This window comes from Drosophila yakuba, chromosome 3R (assembly GCF_016746365.2).
Source record: "Drosophila yakuba strain Tai18E2 chromosome 3R, Prin_Dyak_Tai18E2_2.1, whole genome shotgun sequence".
NCBI lineage: Eukaryota > Metazoa > Arthropoda > Insecta > Diptera > Drosophilidae > Drosophila > Drosophila yakuba.
This window is the reverse complement of record NC_052530.2, coordinates 18,472,886-18,492,682: the sequence shown is the minus strand read 5'-3', so window position 1 is coordinate 18,492,682 and position 19,797 is coordinate 18,472,886. Positions and strand designations below refer to the sequence as shown.

Sequence of the window (19,797 nt, the reverse complement as noted above, 5' to 3'; positions counted from 1 at the left end):
AATGGATAGTTGCATAAATATAATAATATTACTTACATTCACTTTAGTACTGGCCGAGCGCTGGGGTTGCTCCAATTCTCTGGCCACGATCTCCAGTTCAAAACGATCCTGGTTGTACTCAGCCATGATCGTGTTTGCTGAGATGCGCCCATCCTGCGAAATAGCAAACGGACTGGGAACAATCGAGCCGGTGGATTTTGTAGCTCCAAATTTATACAGATTCGAGGCGACAATCATAAACTCGATCTTGGCATTTTTGCCCTGATCTGCATCCGTTGCATTGACTAGCGTAATAGCTGCGCCCATCTTGGCATTGGCATTTACTCCGGCGTAGTAGGTGGGCTTCTCAAACACGGGAGGATTGTCGTTCACATCCAGCACCGTGATGGCAACCTTTGCGACTGTGTTATCCCGATTAAGGGTCTTTATCGAGAAAGAGGCGCGTTCCTCTTCGGAGATATGCAGATCCGCCTTTATGCTGGCTAGGATGTATAAGGTGTACACATCCGTTTCTTCGCGATCTAGGCTCTTGTTCGTGTAAATATCGCCAGTCAGTTTGTCCACATAAAACGCACCGTCCTCATTGCCCAACAGCATGTAGTAGAATATATCCCGGTTGTGCTTGCTGCGTGAGGCCGCTTGAATGTGTCCAATCTTCACATCCCGACCGCTATTTTCGTTGATTGACACCTTGTAGGGATTGGAGGCATCGGGAAACTCCGGTCGGTTTTCGTTGGCATCCACAATGCTGACACTGAGGAGACGTAGGGATTCAAATGGAGGATTGCCTGCATCTCGGGCAACCAGTATTATATCGTAGCTAATGGATTTGGAGGTTACACATTATAAAAGCTTTACGTTATACTTATAATTTATACTTACTTGGCGCGGTTCTTACGGTTCAGCTGGGTCTTGGCTCGCAATTCTCCTGTCACTTCATCGATCTTGAATTCCCCGGTCTGCTGCTCGTTCCTATTGTTCACCTGGAGGTGGTAACTAATTTTTCCGTTTTCCTCAGTGTCATTATCCATTGCCCTGACGGTGAGCAGTAGGTAATCGGGCTGGACAATATCACCGGGTATCTCAATGGTGGCATTGGATAGCGCGGGTATAACAAACTCCGGCTTGTGGCGGTTAACCCTTAGTACTGTAATAATCGCTTTCGTTGTGCTTTCCATGGTTCCCGATCCCTGGGTGTCGCGTGCCGAAATGGTTAGCTCGTAGGCTCCATGTTTCCCGGACAAACTTTGTGCGGGATACACAATGCCCGACTGCGCATCCAGTTTGAAGAGACCCATTTCGTTGCCAGCTGTAATTATATAGCGCACATCCCCATATAGACCGTCGTCCTGGTCAATGGCCTGAACTTGGAGCAATGCTGCAGGCGGCTGATGGGCGGCATTTTCCGCCACCGTAGAGTTGTATACATCTCGTGTGAAAACAGGAGCATTATCATTGACATCCAAAATGTTAATGTGGATCTGTCGGTTACAAAATAAATTCAAAGGTTATGCACAAAGTAAATCGTTGAAAACTTTTAAACTCACCGTTGCCGTTGCCGATTTCTGGACGGCAGCCGGAGCTTTATCCTGAGCCACCACGGAGAGCGTGAGCTCCTTGATCTGCTCTCGATCGAGAATCGTGGAATTGGCCACCATTACGTTGCCCGTATAGGCATCAATGCTAAAGTACTTGTTATTTTCTCCGATTAGCGTGTAAGTGATTTCCCCAAAGACGCCCACATCGCCATCTTGGGCCTCCACTTTTCCCGCCACCGTGCCACGGGGAGAGTTTTCCGTAACGTTAAAGTAGTAATCAGCTTGAGAGAACTTTGGGTCATTATCGTTCAGGTTAATAATGTCCACTACCACATCAGCGGTGGCTGTTAAAGCCGGCACACCCGTGTCACTGACGGTCACTTGGAACTTGACCTCCTTGACGGCTTCGTAATCAAGTCGGGCAATGGTGTAGATCATTCCGCTGGTCTGGTTAATGGCAAAATAGTCGTTGTCAGTAATATTAAACTCCCCAATGCTGGAGTCCTCATCGGTGGCCTGTAGAGTGGTCAGTACGGTGCCCACAGGCTGCTCCTCCACCATTTGCAGCTTGATTTGCGGTTGCTCCACACTCCAAGGCGCATTAAAACGCTGAAAATGTATATTTTTGTTATTTTGTTAATATCTGTGGCTTTGAGAACAGAATCAAAATTATTAGCTCAAACTTCACGTAAATTTTCTATCTATGCCGTTCAAATCCTCTTCAGAAGAATGATCAATGAGCTATCCGCCCCTAAGCTTAAGCTTCTGTTCATCAATGTATTTTTAATTTTGCACAGTGCCACCTATTTGAATGTATACCGCCTATATGCAGACTTGAAAAATGTTAAGGCTGGCGTGGATGGCTCCAATGAGGAGATTTGGATAAGGGAGATCTTCACATTCCTCATCAGTGTTCTCATAGTGATTCGCTTTTGCCTATGCTTCGTAGGATTGGCTGCTAACATTGTGGCCATGTGAGTGAATCTATAACGCAGGTGCTCCATTTAGCAATTTTAAATATTTATACATTTAGATACCCAATTCTAACAAATTCGCAAGCTGAGATGCTCACGCCTACCATCATAGTGCAGGCCATTGACAATGTAATCCTAAATCTCTACGAGATCATGTTGGGCTACGGCAGCTTGTGCTATCTCTATCCTGAAAGTACAGCTGTTTTTATATTTTTCCTCATGAAGATGGGAGTGAAGATTGTCTGTAGCATCTCCGTTCTGTAAGCCTATATATAATATATATAAGAAAATAGCTAGATAACATTAATATTCGTCTAAGGAATATTTATTCGGACCAGCACAATCACTTAGCAAGTCTGGTTTCCTTCAACGAGGATTCGCATAGCTTGGGTCCAGGTCCAGACAGTGTAGATGAAATTGAATTGGCCAACCAAAACTTGGATTTTTCCTAACTAATTATATATTTATTTTAAAATAGAACTCACCGGTGGATTCTTGTTGACATCAATGATTTGAATGATCAGCAAACCGCGACCCTACAAAATTAGAAAACGATTATAATTGTAAGTTTATTGCTTTATATGTAACTTCTCCACCTGCTGGACATTGGGAGCTGTACTGTCCGTGACCAGAACGTTAATCCTCATCACAGCAAACAAATTGCGATCCAACTGCTTATTGACCGAAACCTTTCCGTTTCTGGATATCTTAAAATACTCCTTGAACTGGTCATAGTGCGGCAACTCCTTTCCTTCCTTATCGATTGCAGTGATGTCATCGGTGCCGGCGAACTCCAACGCATTATGGTTGGCAACATCGGGATCCAAGGCGATTAAAGTGTAGACCAATTGCCCGGGAGGAGCGTCCGCTCGCACCTCAGCATGCTGTGTAGCTGGCACAAAGTACGGATCCTTATCGTTACTGTTCTGAACATTTATCGTCAGGGTGGCGGTTCCCGTAAGACTGGGTGTTCCCAGATCGGAGGCCTGAATCTGCAGCTGATAGGTGTTGCGTCGATCAAAGTCCAATTTCCGGGAAACGAACACCTCGCCGGTGCTCTCAACGATGCCAAAGTCGTCAAAGCTGCCCTGTTGTATGCGGTAGCGCAGTTCGGCATTCTTGCCCGTATCCAAGTCGGTTGCATGCACCCGCTCCACGCTAGTTCCGATCTCCGAGTTCTCCTCGACGACGGCACTGTAGCTCTGCTGCTCAAAATTGGGTACGTGGTTATTCACATCCCGAACCGTGATGTTCACCCCGCAGTGAGCAGTGAATAATCCATCGTTGGCTTCCACAGCGAAGATGAGCTGATCACTATTCAAATTGGTCACGTCTAGTGTGGCATTCGGCCTGATGATGATTTGGCCGGTCTCACGATCAATATCGAAAATGCTCTCAACCTGCTCAGAGCCCCGGATTCTGTAGCTAATTCTGGACATGGTGTCCGCATCCCTTGCCTTGACAATCAGCGGGGAATCAAAGACCACGGCTCCCTCATCTACGCTCGCTCTGTACAGAGGACTTTCACAGACTGGCGGGGAGTCGTTGGCATCAGTTACAGAAATCCGTAGAGACACTACAGATGCGGAGCCACGCCCATTATCGTCGGTGGCCTAAAGAGTTAATGAAAGTACGGAACACTCAATAAGATAATGTATATAATAATTGTTTACGCTTTAAATTTATTTAGCTTAACGACATAATTGATGTGCAACGAACTGCAAGGATTTTTTGAAGAATTGTTACTTTGAAAAGGTAAACAACCAAAATGTTTACTTATATATCTAAATGACAAATTCGGAAACATTGGTTTAAATTAGACTCAAGGCGTTAGAAAGGTATCAAATGTATCAAAACACAGACCTGAATTTCAATCCTCTTTCGTTATTTATATTCTACATGTTATGGAGGGATCTGCCACGCGAGGCATATCCCACATGATTCCCCTCACCAGCTTACGCACATAAAAAAACCTTGCCACCCACACACGAAGATTGAGACAGTCACTCACCTTGTATGACAAGAAGTACGTGGTCTCCGATTCGTAGTCCAGACACGTCTGCGGTGCCTTGTCGTCATTAGCAGTCGCTGCGGGAACTCCAGATGGAGCTGCGTGTGGAACTGGAGCTGATAGTGGAACCGACGATGCCTGCTCCTCTGGCGCCTGGGTGATTAACGTGTACTGGACGGTGGGCTCTGTGCCAATTTCTCGAGGAGCCGCCTCCATGGAGAGCATTTCCAGGTGACTGTCGCCATCGCCTTCCTCGACATGCTCATCCTCGTTCAGATCACGTCTCTCGCGTCTATTGCTCTCACCTTTGCCATGGCAATTGGCTAGGCTTATAACACCAGTCTGCTCATTCACATGGAAAAGTTCGGCACCAGTTCCGGATAAGCTGTACCGAATGCCCGAGTCACCATAACTTCCGGAGTCCACATCCCGTGCCGTAATGGTGGCGATGTACTGACCCGGTAGCGCCGCCTCCGAAACGGTTGCAGAGTAGCTCTCCTGCTCGAAAACTGGCTTATTGTCGTTGGCATCCAAAACAGTCACGGTAATCGTTGCCGTGGAGGATAGCCGTGGATTGGTGTCTGTCTCTTCGGCCACCACCAGAACGATGAACTTCCGCTGGTTGGGATTCTCGTAGTCCAGAGTGCCGTTTGCAACGCGAATATTGACCTGCGAGTAACCGGTGACCAGCTTAGGTTCCACATCGAATACGCCGGAAACGTCATCCAGGCGCAGAGCGAACTTGGAGTTGATGCCCACATCAGCATCACTGACACTCATGTCCAGGGCGAGCGGTGTGCCAGGTAGGGTGTTCTCCAAGAGGGACACGGAGTACTCCTTGTGATTGAAGACGGGAGGAGAATCGTTTACATCCCTAATGGTCACCGTTGCCTTGGCCGTAGCACTGGTCAGGGGATCATCGCTGGGCACTCCATTCACAAGCTCACGAGCGCGTATCACTAACGAGATAATACCAGTAGAATCCTCCAAAGCTTCGCGGTCTAATGGTTTAGCTGTGCGTAGTTCTCCTGTCTGAGCATCCAGCAGAAAGTAATCATTTGGATCTGCAAAATACATATACATTTAAGTACAAGTTGAAACGAAGTTATATTGACCCAACATACTTGTTCGGAGATCGTAGACAATCTTCCTTGGTTCACCCGTATCACCGTCGCGAGCATGGACAGTAAGCACCAAAGTGTTAATGGGACTGTCCTCATCAATAACCGTCGAGAGGGAGCCCTGAAATACAGGCGGTTTATCCTGGACATCCTTGACCCTCGCCTCAAACGTTGTTTGTGTCTTGTGCGGCCCATCGGTGGCTTCGATTTGGAAGTGGTAAACCATCCGCTGATTGTAGTTCAGGGTATCATTCAGCACAACTGCTGCTTCTAGAATGGTGGCATCTCGTTTTATAATATGCAAACGGAATCTGTTGGGAATGAAAATGATTAGTTTGGTATTTTTTCGATTTTTCAAGAGCTACTACTCACTTTTTGCAAGCTTCGGGACTTTGCTGTTGGGGCAAGCATTTCAAGTCAAGACTTTCGCCAACTATATCGCGATCCTTGACGGTAATCTTATCAAATATGGTTGTTCCCACCGCCGCATCCTCGTTTACATCGGCCTCATAGGGAGTCTGCATTTTAATAAGTCAATAATAATAATAATTCAAAACAGAGCTTATAAGGTAACAATTGTACTAACATTTTGAAATTCTGGTGGATTGTCGTTCAGATCAAGAATAATAAAAGTAATCGGCACTTCGACTACATTATCCCTTTCCGACTCTCCCTCGGGATCCACGCGATCCCTTATTGAAACCAAGAACTTCAGGGTATCTTTCTCTTCGCGGTCCAGTGGTTTAATCAGCGTTATGTTTCCGGAAACCGGATCCACGCTAAAGTGATCCGCACCGATGGCTCCATAGGTGACCGGACTGCCTTCGGGATCGTAGGCTTCTAGACGGAAAACCACCGTACCCACAGTCACGTTCTCGTAAAGAATAATGTTGTTCAGGGTCTGCGTGAATACGGGTGGTAGATTTGTCTCTCCTGTTTTGAAACATAAAAATTTGTAAATTTATGGAATTTTCTTTATGTGTATTTCGTGGTACTAACCTTTAGCGAGGGTCAAACCCAAACAGATCATCAACAGCCCCGAGAGGAGCTTCATTTTAGGGCCTGCAAAGAGTAAACAAAATAAACGTAAAGTGTTTGTTTGATTTTATACTCGGCAAACATTGGAAGCAATAAGCTTAAACAAACAGATTTGCGACACAAAGAGAAAACAAGAAAAAAATCGATGTTTTGAATGCTCCAAAAAAAAGGTACATTTTCTTTACAATTGCAGGTGAACAAGTAGGTTTACAAGTAAATACCATTAAGCATACCTTACAATTGTTATTTAATTGGGAGCTAAAAAGCGGTGTCATTTAAAGGGAAGAATTAAAAAAAAACATTTGAAATTACATCAAAATATGAGCTGGCAAAGAGCGCATTAAAATCCTGTTATCATATTTTAGGGTGTTGTATATTAAATATTGTTTTTTGATTTTTTCGGCTTTGCCGTGTTTTTCTTCTCATCATTTGGTGGCATAAACAAACAATAAAGATAAATTAAATTTCATTTCATGCTGAAAATTCAATTAGCTGACAATGCACACGGGCCAGTAAGAGCGTGACAACCATGATGCGGATGATGAAGATAATGATGGTGTGCGTGGGAAGGCAAAGGAGGCAGGGAGGGTCAGCTACTGATGATGATGTGTATAACAACATAACGTTGTTGATGACAACCAGCAACAAAAAGAGGCAACAAGCAACATTGTGGCAAATTGTGCACTTTGTCTGCGGGCTGGAGGGGCTTGAAGGGCTGGTCGAAAAGGAGGAGCAGGGTTTTCGGCCAGGGAATCGCCCAAGGCGCCAACATTCCTGATGCGTCCGTCCGTTTGTCCGGCACGCACCACCTAACCGAGAACCAGCATCGCAGGCTCGTGGACCAGTGGCGCACATATTTGGCCACCAGCAGACGGACCAGCCGGGCGATGACCACACAAACAGGCGAAAGGACACGAGCACACTTGGAGAAAAAGCGTAATAGTATAACTATGCACACTGTTTAGGTCGGAAATAAGTTGTATGTATGCAAAGTGTGAAATCAGGATAACCCAGTACAAATGAACTAAAATTAAAGATTTCTTATAAATTCAATCATAAATATGATAAATACTTATAGAACTAATAAAATATGTATATAGAAATTTCGCAAATGCTTTTAGGTGCATAAGCAGGAGTAGCGGCAGACTGGAGTGAGAACCAAAACCAGGCTGGGCCAATTAGTTATGCATAAAAGCTCGACTAAATATTTTCAGTTTGGACCTTGTTTTGTGTGGGTTTATTTGCTTGGAACACTGGCCAAGGGCCTAAATGGGCAGCACGAGCACGAGCAGAAGCACAAACGCACACCTCCAAAAAGTAAGTATGCATGTTCGGCTGAGTTGGGTCCATAAATTCACCTACAAGCGTTTTGCAGTCTTCCAGAACTGACCATAAACTAAACATTTTAGGGTTAAGCGGGATTGTTTTCGGGTCTGCTTGCTGGGGTTTGTCGAGCTTGAACTTAAACTTATTTTCCCCCGTCACGAAACTCGATCCGTCCCTAAATCCCCACCGCAGGCCAAAAGTTCTGGCAGAGACTCAAAATGCTCTAATGGCGAATAAACTGTGAGCAGATAGGAATAAGCTTATGCATCAGATATGAAGTTGTTGTTTTGCACTTTGAAAATACACTTAAAATAGGTATTCCCTTTGAGTAAATATTTAAACACCAAAATTACTTATACATTTTTAATTTATTTGCTTTTCATGTCCTAGTCTCGATACTCTCTGCGCCGGCTCAATATTAATTCGATTCCATATTCAACTGGTTGTCATCGCACAAAAGCACACACCATTACCTACCCACCTTGCAAACTGCTGCCCCAACGTCATATAGTTTTGGGTTTAAATGTGCTTTGCAAACGATATTCTTCCTGAATAGTTGGACGGGGTATTTGGGTAAGCTTTGTCCCGCTTATTGGAAGCAACCTGTGTGAGTTTATGGACGACTAAAACATGTCCCCCCAACTAAATAGACTCGTAGCCATTGTGCGTTAATCTTTGGGGATTATGAGCATAGATGCCCATATCCATTGTTTTCAGGTGTGTCAGAACCCAATGATTGTTCCTATGGCATTTCAGACAGTACAGCCTTAAAGTGCTGCATAAATGTCATTTATTTTGTGTTTTCAATTTCAAAATTTTGTGGCGCACAAGCTTGGACCATTTTCCGGAGCAAAATAATTGGAAGAAATTCCATGGCCTTTTCAAGCTCAAAATACAATTAAATATGCAAGCTGGATGTCTATATTTTACATTTAGAAATTCTTTAGCCTAAACAAGTTTATGCATTTACTTACACCCTAATAGTTTATTTTAAAAGCTTTAGTTTACACCCCATTGCTTAGCGGGAAATTGAAGTGAAACCGAACTTTAAAAAAGTAAAAATTGTGGCACAAAGGGGATTGGTTTGGTTCCAGAATCTGGTTCATTGGGCACTGCATTCTATTTAAAGCTTCAAGTGAGTGTGAAAATGTGTTGAAGTAAACAAGTCAGATACTTTCTAACACTTGCACTGGCTTAAAGTCTTTGGGGATTGGATTATGTACATTGTGATTTTCATCATTTCCCTCAATTTTCTGGCTCCGATAACCTCAAAAGATTCCAACCCACATCCCCCTAATAACCGGCAATCTCCTGGTATTAAATTTTTTTTGGATATTTTCCAGTCAGCTCTGTTGTGCTCTGTGTCAATATTATATCACAACCATTAAGGATGGCTCCATACCCACACAAGTATATAGACACGCGTTCGGTGGAGCATAACCAATATCAATCATACAGTAAATTTATATTGCATTTACGTATTTTCCCTTTCGCGTTTGTCAATCCAAAGCCGAACACTGGGAACGAGGGGGATTTACAGTCCGCCAATCCCAATCCCCCGACCAACCTGTTGATGATTCAAGCCTTTCGAGAGGTGGCAGCCACAATCCATCCCCCGGGGGTCAGGTCGTTTGCCCCAATCACCTTCCCGTGGCACCATAAAAGCCATGTGTACCTTAAACCAAAATTTACTTTGAGTACACGGCACAGTGCGGTAGCAGTCCTTCGAGCAGATTGCCTTCCCCGTTGGGGGACCCATCCCCCCCATCCATCCATTCCCATTTTTTCGGTCATGTCAAACATAATAAATCATATTTATTTAAAATACATTTTGTTTAGCCAGCATGGCTTTTGTCCCGTCCTCCCTCGACTGACTCATATATTTTCGTTTTTTTTTTTGGGAGTGGCAATAATAATTGAATTAGGTGCGCTTCAAGGGACTCTGTGTCCCATCGGTTCAACCCAGGACCTCTGCTCCTCATCCGATTACGACTAATGCTCAAAACTTGTTTGTCCGCGTCTCTGGCGCGGTTTTCGCCGCTAATCCGAGCAATACCACTACGACTGTGACTGGCTGGCAAACTTGACACTTGACTTCCCGGGATCCGTAACTTTTACGCTTTACTCGCAGCTCTGCTCAAACCGAACACTTTAGGTCAGAGTTATTTTGTTGAGAACTAAAATAAAGGTTTTAAAGTCTTTGCTAAGGCTTTATATAAATAAAGTGTAAACCCAAAGATTTTGTTTACCAAATTTCAACAAATAGGTTTTTTATAAGTAAGCAAAACGAGAGATCAACTTTTTTTTATTAAATTCAGTAAACCGTAAAGGGGTTTATGTCACTCAAAAAGATATTACGAGTTTTGCTTAAAATGTTGTATACCATTTTTATCAATTTCAAACCTTCGGTGCACAGTGTATCTCATCAATGTTTCATCTTCGCCATCGTTATTCTTTTTATCTGATTTCAGCCCTCGCTGGCATAATAAAAATGTCAAACTCCGTATGCTGTCGCTTGTAATACATTTTATTCATAAAATGTTTTTTTTATGATTTCAGTCGGCTGTTGCCTAGCTCCCTTCCACTTTATACCCATCTCTATCGCTCGCCATCTATCTTTTTCTTTCCTCAGCTGATTTTTGTGTGTGCGACATTTGTTGGGGCTGATGATGATGATATCCCAAATGCGGGAGGGTGGGTGGTGGTGCTCACAAAGTGTTCCACTTAAGTATGCTATGTAAATCACCTGTGCGAGTGCCGCCTCACCGTCTAACCGTCTTTCGTTTCCCCTAAGGTGACAACCCCTACCCCCTCCCCTACCCTCCCCTCGCTATCGCCATCGCGCGTGTCAGTGGCGTCATTTTCTTTATGTCTTGCAGTTTACTTGGCCCAAAGCGGCGCCGGCGAAAAACCTTTGCCAGGGATTCTATTTAAACGGCATTATCTTCAGTTGCCGCCCGCCGCTATCTCACCTTTTCAGCCCCTCGGATTCGCCCCGCTCCTTGGAGATGCCCCAACAATTTTCGTTCGCATTTAAATTGCTCTTTTTTATTTGCGCCTTCTGTCCCCATTTTGGGTGGGGTTTACCCTCTTAATTTATTCATAAGCCTGATGGCGTTGGCCGGATGGCCGAGGAGGGGGTGCTGCTCTACTTCTTCAGTGGGCCAACATCATTACTATTACTCATGCATGGCACACTCACTCACTCACACACACACTTACACACACTCACACACACACACACCAAAGCAAACAAACTCACACATTTACGTGCGTGTTCCATCGTAACTCAAAGTTGTCCTGTCCGTGTTTGTTTAGGAACCATCCCCATGCTCAAAAGTCAAAGTTTCCTCTGTCTTCTGGTTTGTTTTTGTTATTTTTACTAAGCAATTTTCACATTCACCTGACTTGCCACGCCCCCCACATCCACCAACTCACGATTCGTGCCACCTCGCATCGTTCATCGCTCCCCCCTCGCAGTTTCACAGATTTGCGCTGTATAATTATGCCTAGCCCGGCCCAACGCAATCCATATAAGCCGAGGAAGGTACGTTTCGAAAATATAGGCCTCGATGCCTCAAAAATGTGTCTGCCTTCTAGAGCGTCATAATATAATAAATTGTTTATTATTTTTATAGGTACAAAATTTATTAAATATCTAAAAAGATGATTTTAGATTACATAAGGTACCTAAATAAATATAATTGTATTCCGATTTTAACCCTAGGAAAATCGAACCTTGAACAAAATATTACGGTGATAGAACGTGCTGTCCTGCGGCGCGACTTCCTCATTTCGTATTCAAAACACTTGTGACAGTTTAACAAATTTGGAATTTAAATTGCACTTGCACTTAACTAAGAAGGGGATTGAAAGTGGGTCCTTGGCTATGTACGAAGGGAAAACGCGACGAGTCCTGGCACCTGTTGGGGCAAACACACTCACATACACACACATTCTCATATCATAACCAACACACTTGTATGAAAACACGCGTGTGTGTCTATAAATCTGTTGCCTTAATCGTTATCGTCGAGGATGCTGGTTTTTATTATGAGCGAGTCGCTTAATTTCCACAATCCCCCACAATTATGAAAGGCAAACGGGATGAGAAAGGGGATTGGGGGCAAACGTGCCACATCCGCATCCTTCTAGGAGGGGGCGTGGCTGCCGCCCATGAAAACTTCGGGTCTTAAGGAACAAAGCCAGGAAGCAAGCGAGTTCGAGTTCGAGTTCGAGTTATTATCAAGTTTCTTCTTTAGCTGTTTGCCTTGCCGCCTCAGTTGTGTTGTATTTTTTGTACTTTTTTTCTTTTCGGCGGGATTACCATTGTTGTTTTTCCCACGAGTATTAAGTGGCAGTACGCCCACGTCTACTTCGACACCCACACCCACAACCAAACACACACACCCACACCCGTAGTCGGCACTCCATCGGCAAGGACAGGTGGTATGTCGAACTTAAAATTACGGCTCTGAAATGAAATTAAAATGGTTTTCTTTCTCGTTTTCCAGCCAAAGTAGAAGCTTGGCGCGGTAGTTTGTTATTGTCTGTCTGCATATTGAGGAACCTTAAACAGTCCTCCACCCGGCAGAACCCATCCGGCCACTTGGCCAAGTTTAAATTGGTTTTATGTTAAAGCCAAATGAGTACAGCTCGGGGGTCGAGAGAGAGCTCTGTGCTTTTGGAGTTGGGTTCCGACCATCACCATCACCATCACCATCGCCACGCCACCGTTTCCAGTTGAGCATCAGGAAATGAAATTTCTTGTAAATTCCTCTTATTTTTTGCCTTCTTTTCTCTGTTCTCCGCTTTCGTGCGGAAAATAGAGGGGTTTTTGGGGGGGGGGGAAAGTGCCGTCGAGAGGCAGATTTCCCAGCACTTGACGAGCGGCCGCTCAAGGAGTTTGACTGCTTGTCAAACACAGCCAAATGTTTTGATATATTTCATATACTTGACAATCAGCTTCGAGGGATTGCTCCTTGGCGGGCTGAGTGATGGTGCGATTGAGGCCCAGATGAGAGCATTCCAAATAAATGACCCGTAATGTATTGGTTGGCCTGACCTTGATGGAACTCCCACGAAGTCTTAACCCACTGGGTGCTTTAAAAAGTAATTTAAGTTCGTATTTATTTAAGCGTTTTTTCAATTGGACGAAATGAATTGAAAACACTATCTCGCAAATTTTAGACGTTTTCAAATCATCTCTTTTATTTGTTGGTGAGTTGAAAGATCGATAAATTCCAGCAGATCTCCAAAAACCATTGCGAAAACCCCAAGTATATACTTAATTATGTCTAAACTCAAGAACACCTCAACTATAGAACAACTTATATTGCATTTCCCCGTCTAACACCTTTAACTTTAAAGTGTTTTTATCGGAACCCCGTTGACGCCACAGGGTTAATTGTTTGTTTGTTTTCCGTCAGGCTCAAATGCAGCGTGTTTTCCCTCAAAGAACAACAGAAATTTTTCTTTATTTTCTGTATTTGCTCTAAACTCATTGTTCTCTTGGGGTAAAAGCGGTGGAAAATGAGTCGGACGCAAGAGGGAGGGAGGTGGGAAATGATGTGCCGTCTAGATTTTCGGTGCTTTGTTTTGTGATTTTCCCAGCTTCACCGCTCCCTGCACCACTTTAATAGCAATACCATTATCAGCACAGCACACACAGCAATAGCTGTGACAATAGCAACAGTAGAAGCCAACCTGTTACCAAGTACACAACCAAATGCAAAACACCAACAATTTCAACGATACTACATACACGTATAGCAACTGAAGCAACAATACTCGAAGGAACAACAGAAACATGGACAGCAATAAGCAGGACAGCAATAAGCAGGAGTCATGCCATTAATGCAATGCATTTATAATGCATAAGAGATCAAATTTACTGTGCACTAATGCTCATGGAGTTGCATCAGGATATGGTTGTGTTCAAAGTTTCCCCCAAATACAATGTGGCCCAGGAGAAGCAATGTAACTAAACAAGAGTCAAGTTTTAATCATAACACCATAGCACACAATGCCAAGAATGTGTGCTTATTATAATAGATATTAAAGCAATTCAACAAATATTCCATTACTTGAACAGAATTATGCCAGCACCAAGAACCACAGGTGTAATTACTAGCCTCGAATATGGACAATTTTGCTCGGCTCCTGAATTATCCTTAATCGCATAATATTTCCCTTGCCTCGTCGATAATCGACTGCTATCATCTGGATTGCAGTTGGCCAACGCCAACGCCACTACCCCCGACAATTTCCCTTCGAGTTTACCCCCTCACGCGCTTCAAGTGGCCATTCATTATGGCCCTTAAACCAGACTTTGCAGCATGGCCTAAAGCATTCGCCCCGTTAGATGGGCAATCCGTGGGTTGGGTTCGGTTTGGTTGGGTCGGGTTGGGTTGGTTTGGACGGGTTTAGTTGGTGGGACTGCAATGGCAACCGTGCGGCGGCCTATGGCAAAAGCACAGCTATTATAATATAGTACCTGGAGCTGTGCAGCTCTGGCCGTTCGCCTGAATATATAAGCTGTCCTGGAATGGAGCTGGCGCTGGAGCTGGAATACTCGGGGCACGTTCCGGGAGAAAGCACTTAAAATATCTGCGCACGCATGACTGATGATGACTACTTAGGGCCGGGCCAGGCCAAGCCAGGCAGGATTTTCCAAAGCTCCCTCTTCACAGCACAGGTGAGAGCAAAAGCTGATAAGTATATTATATTTAACGGTATTGTTTGTTGTACGTGCCCCAAATGCCACCCACATAATTGCAAGGCCCGCTACTTTTCACTTCGCATCGAACATCGAACATCGAGAAGCAAACATCAAACGTTGCATTGCACAAACTGGCTGAAAGACATCAGTGTTTAATTGCCCCTAATGCGCCTGAAATGGCAAATGCAAACATGCCACAAGTGACGTGGCGGGTAAAATACTTATGCTACAGATGTACATACATGTGCATGTATCTCTATGTGCGTGTGCAGCTATGTATCTTGTGGATTTTCCTGGCTGCCATTGACTGCAGTCTGCAGTTCAATTATGCCTGACAACGACTGCGTAATTATCGTAACGTACACAAAGAAAGTCATGAAGATGGGGCCCAGAAAAACATTACTTGCATCGAACATAAACTTAATTAAATCAGTCCATCACACTGCTTGCAACAATTAGTTTTGAACTCTAGTCAATTAGTTGAGATTAATTGGAATTGGGCATTTGTAAAACATGGTTGAGCTGGAAGATAATTTGAAAATGACAACATATATATACGTACAATTGTATGAGTGTGCAATGCAAAAATAAGAGTTTTTCATTTCATAATTTTAATTTTTTTTTAACTCAGTTCATTCTTGAGAAAAGCTACTTTTTCCAAGTAAACATTTGTTGTCTGGTTTGGTGAAGGTCAGACGAGAAGCAACGTAGTTTTTATCCACTAAAAGTCACGACGTGACCATCACGCCATAAATCGAATCTTCGCATAATATAAAACAAGTAAACAAAGCAACCAGAAAGATAGCAAACATGAATTAAGGCATAAAACTAAGTCCGCCGGAATAAGAATAACTTTTATTCAAGACACGGAGTTCTTTCCGCTTCGGCGTGGCTTCGTGGCTCCGTGTTTGTGTGACTGGTATTGTGATTTGCTTTGACTTTATTTTGTGACTTTTTATCAATTTGTCTGATTTGCTTTTATCCCATTCATCTTTCTTTCCATTTCCCCCTTATGTACGTCACAATGGGAAACGTACGACGAAAAGATTGGCAGAGTGAAACAGTTAAGCGCATTTGATGCTTCAAAGCGCCAAGAAGAAAGGCGTATTACGTATACGACTAGTGGATACCTAGTCGATGTAAGAGCACTTAGCTCAGTGTTCTGTAAGTTGGTTGTTCTAACCATCCGGTAAACAATATTTCCAGCAATAACACCCTTAGCTTATATCCTTAATATATTTAAGCCCAATGACATTTTGTCAAAAAAGATTTTTTGTCAAGACCTTCTGAAAGTAAAATTCAAGCTATAACAGTAGATATCAATTTAAATAGTTTAACCCAGCTAAAGGAGTTCTGTCTTCTCAACTTGCATTTCTGCAATTTGAATTAACTTATATACCCCACAAGCTGTAACTCATACCCTGTACAAATTTCACAATAAATATTATGCTACTAAAGCTCTAAGAGAATTACATGACAGCAGCAGCATCTACAGTGGCAACAAGAACTCCCGACGACTTCTTGCCCTGCTCCTCGTACATCTCGTCACCCGAAAAAATAACGACAAAATAACGAAAAAACAACAGAAGAGGGGACCTCGGAAGTGGTTGGCAAGAAGTAAAAAGAAATGAAAAAAATAAGCGTTATTATCGTTATTACGTGAGCAAAATACATACACACAGCAGCATCTAAGTAAAAATAGCAACAACTACAGCAGTAAGCAGAACTATACATTAACAAACAATAATAACAAGCCAACGACGGGAAGAGCGTAGGTAAGGGTGCCTTATAGAGACGACGATGACGATGACGAGGACTTCGAAAAGAAGACGACAAAGTGTGGACCAGAGTGCAAGTGGAGGGAGGAGTGGGTCGAGGAAGAAGGAGGAGGGGCTCTGGTAACGTCAAGCTTGGAAGTGATTTCAGGGAGCACTTATACCACTTTTATATATATCACTGCTCTATATCACATGAGAAACGCACATATGTATGTACGTATATATATACGATATATACGAAACTAAATGGACACACGTACGTTGCCTTGAACGTGAAGTGCACTTATCAACGAAAAAAGACAGGGGTCAAAACAATATGGCGCACAGCAAACCGTAGATGGGACATAGCAGTGGTTCAACTGAAACAAATGCACATAAAATACATGATTCATTTTACCCACACATAAACACACACACAGACACTCACCAATGTAATGTGTCAGTTTGAAAATTGATTTGTTACTGCACAAAGCCGAACAAATCTATGGCAAATGCTGGCTAACTGAGCCAAACATGTCGGTAATAAACAGGAAAATGTAAAGCTTTCCAAAAAAAAAAAGTAAACTTCAAATATGCGACAGAAATAAACGATTTAATTATGACTGGCGTTTGCAAAGGATGTGACTTACACATCCAATAATCTCCAATTAATTATTTTCATATTATTTCCTGCCATTGAAGATTAAGATATACATTAATAACTTCACCAATTGCAACAAATTAAATTGTGATAATAAAATAAATATATATATATTTTTTTATTTTGAAATACATGCATGAACCCTTTAGAAGCCGTTTAATAGATTCCAGAGGATCTGAATCGAATTTTATTCCGCCGCTTGTAGTCCTATTCAAATTACGGCGGATTTGCATCCGCCAGTCAACATATGGCCACCAAACGGCCCTTCACTCCACCAACGACTGACTTCCTTTGCGGGCATCAATGGGCGCCCAGTGGCAGCGAGGGATGGGGCCAACATGGCAAATGCCGTTGGATTTGAGCTGCTTATGCCGGGGATTTAGTTATAAATTCCCTGGTAAAGCGGGCGGAGATCGCTCCTCGTCGCTCTCAGCGAATTGAAATTTAATGCAAATGTAAATGTGTTGCGCAAAGCGAGGGGAAACAGTAACAGAAACAGATTATTTGTAGCACACATTTGGGGGCTCTCCAATTGAACGGGCTTGCGAGCTGCAACCCTATCGGCATTAGTGCCCACCAAATCCAAATACACATCCATACAGATTTACATACAATATTAATACGTTTCTATATTGGTTATATGTTTTTTACGCCGCCATACGAGTATTTTTTGTGTATTCCAACTTGATTTAATTTGCACAAAAAGTGCACAGAGCTTATGTAAAGAGTAAGGACTGGTTTGCTGTTAAGCCTCTGCTTATTTTATTTTTCGCTGCATCTTGTTTCAAGTTGACACAGTGTTCGAAAAAACAATGAAATATGCGCAACAAATACGCAAATAATGACAAAATCCGCCAACAGCGAGATGAAAAAATGTGTAACAATATTGAAATATTTTATGAGCTCAAAAAAAATGCATGGTGGCCATCTTCACTCTCCAGCTCCAGCCTTACCCCGCAATCATCTCCTCCTGCAGACATACCAAAAAAATATACAGTGTTTACTCCATATATATCGATGCGAGCGTTACGTCCCTTTTCGGATTTTGTGGAGAGCCTCGACTCCTTGTTTTTTATTTTTTGGCTTTCACTCAACGCGCGGCATTTAAAGCGCTTTAAAAGCACATTTATCTGCCATTTCCTCAAATACCACGGGCCCAGCAGCCAACAGCAGACGAGTTCTCCTCTTTGAGAGTCTCATCCTGCGTCCAGGATTCAAGTTGCCTCTAACCAATCTCGGCTGCTTCCAACTCTCTTTAGAACCTCTTCAGAGACAATTGCATTTGCTGCAGGATGGGGGAGGGATAAAGCTGAAGGCAGAGGACACACTCAAATATTGATTTATCGAGTTGCTCACATGCTTTTCCCATATGTCCTCGCAGCAACTTCTATTTCCTTCGGCCTCCTGTGTCCTGTTCGCCTAGATTTCTCCCTCCTTCCGCAAACAATAAAAATTGCTGCAAGATGGAAAGCTGATGGCAGGGGTGCGAAAATTCGCAGCCGAATCAGTCCAGGTTAACCTCAAGTCGTTTGCACCTTTGTGGGTGGGAAAGGAACTGTAAAAACTTTAAGTCTAATGACTTTTATAGACACTTCACAATAAGTCAATGCCCATCCCCATCCCCATCTGGTTTTCTCTACTCCGACTTCTTCCTGTGTGTGTGTGTGGTTGGATTTGGCCAATGAACTTGATTGTGGCAACAGAGTCTTAGCCGGGGATTGACACAACTCAAGTGGAAGAGGAGCCAGCAGCACAAAAGGCCAAAAAGCTCATAATGCATTAAGCCCTCTTTTGGGAAAGGATGATGGGTGGCAAAAGCAGGAAGAGCATCACTAACTTCAAGATGGCTAGGGGATAGGGATGGGGCTATTTTCCATGAATATTCTCCGCTTTTATTGGCCTCTTACTCTATGGGGTATTATTTGAGTTTGCCTTATATCAGTTAATGCTTTTATGATCAGCTTATAAGAGTCTAAGCATGCTGGTTTTATTGCGATTGCGAGTATAAAGGGAGCATCATCTTTAAACGATATATTTAACTATGGAATTTAACTATTAAAAAAGAACAAATTTATCATATTAACTGAATGTCCTCGCTACATAACTGTTACTTAAATTCCAATTATTTCACTGAAGCAAAAAGTCTTCGTTTCATTTCTTCATTTGTTCTTTCCTTATTTCCCACCCATTTATCATACGCAATGACGCTGCGGAAAAAGGACTCCCAGGACGAACTCTTCCATTGTCCCTTAATAATCGACGCTGCAGCAGTGACTGCAGTCCCCGAACACCAGAGCCCACTGCTGCTTACTGACCAGGCTCCCAGGAAAGAGAATAAGAAGATCACCTCGTATATAATATATCGTATATATACATACATATATCCGCTGAGCTTTATTATACGCTTTCGGCGCCAAGGATGTTCCCGTCCTTTTTGCCCGCTCCTGTGCAAAAAAAATTATATAAGAAGGACTACAAATTGCCAGAGGCCATATATTCGCAAGAAGAGGTGTTGAACAAAAGTGGCAAAACTTTATTGTCAACCAGAATGAAATTCCTTAAATTGCGAAATGGTTTGTGGAATGGATGGTGTGCATTCTGCAACTGGGAGTAAACGCCCGGATATTTAAAAGCCTTGTTTAATTACAAT

The 19,797-nt window shown here is 43.1% G+C and overlaps 2 protein-coding genes and 1 long non-coding RNA gene across 6 annotated transcripts in view; 2 read left to right on the top strand and 1 right to left on the bottom strand.

The window, feature by feature from the left end:
- Positions 1–19,797, bottom strand: part of LOC6537377 (cadherin-87A) — a 56,702-nt gene that overhangs the window by 2,004 nt on the left and 34,901 nt on the right. For all 3 annotated transcript variants that reach the window (XM_015192817.3, XM_015192816.3, XM_002097897.4), the window contains exons 5-14: positions 6,644–6,706; positions 6,231–6,577; positions 6,017–6,162; positions 5,648–5,955; positions 4,524–5,587; positions 3,109–4,125; positions 2,998–3,048; positions 1,548–2,147; positions 883–1,481; positions 37–820 (exon numbers count right to left, since the gene is read on the bottom strand). In XM_015192817.3, coding sequence (XP_015048303.1) covers positions 37–820; positions 883–1,481; positions 1,548–2,147; positions 2,998–3,048; positions 3,109–4,125; positions 4,524–5,587; positions 5,648–5,955; positions 6,017–6,162; positions 6,231–6,577; positions 6,644–6,698 — 4,971 coding nt within the window. In that variant the 5' untranslated portion in view covers positions 6,699–6,706. The remainder of the gene's footprint in view (positions 1–36; positions 821–882; positions 1,482–1,547; positions 2,148–2,997; positions 3,049–3,108; positions 4,126–4,523; positions 5,588–5,647; positions 5,956–6,016; positions 6,163–6,230; positions 6,578–6,643; positions 6,707–19,797) is intronic.
- On the top strand, positions 2,172–3,084 carry LOC26534522. The gene is made up of 3 exons (XM_015192818.3): positions 2,172–2,512; positions 2,572–2,772; positions 2,832–3,084. Exons 1-3 carry the CDS (start codon positions 2,268–2,270, stop codon positions 2,962–2,964), a joined length of 579 nt encoding a protein of 192 aa, XP_015048304.1. The 5' UTR covers positions 2,172–2,267; the 3' UTR covers positions 2,965–3,084.
- LOC26535368 lies at positions 4,065–7,742 on the top strand. Of its 2 annotated transcripts, XR_005561652.1 has the most exons (3): positions 4,065–4,142; positions 4,203–4,267; positions 7,175–7,742. It is a non-coding gene; the product is annotated as an uncharacterized LOC26535368 (long non-coding RNA). The 2 variants fall into 2 exon arrangements; XR_001453994.2 differs by lacking the exon at positions 7,175–7,742 and having other exon boundaries at positions 4,203–4,386.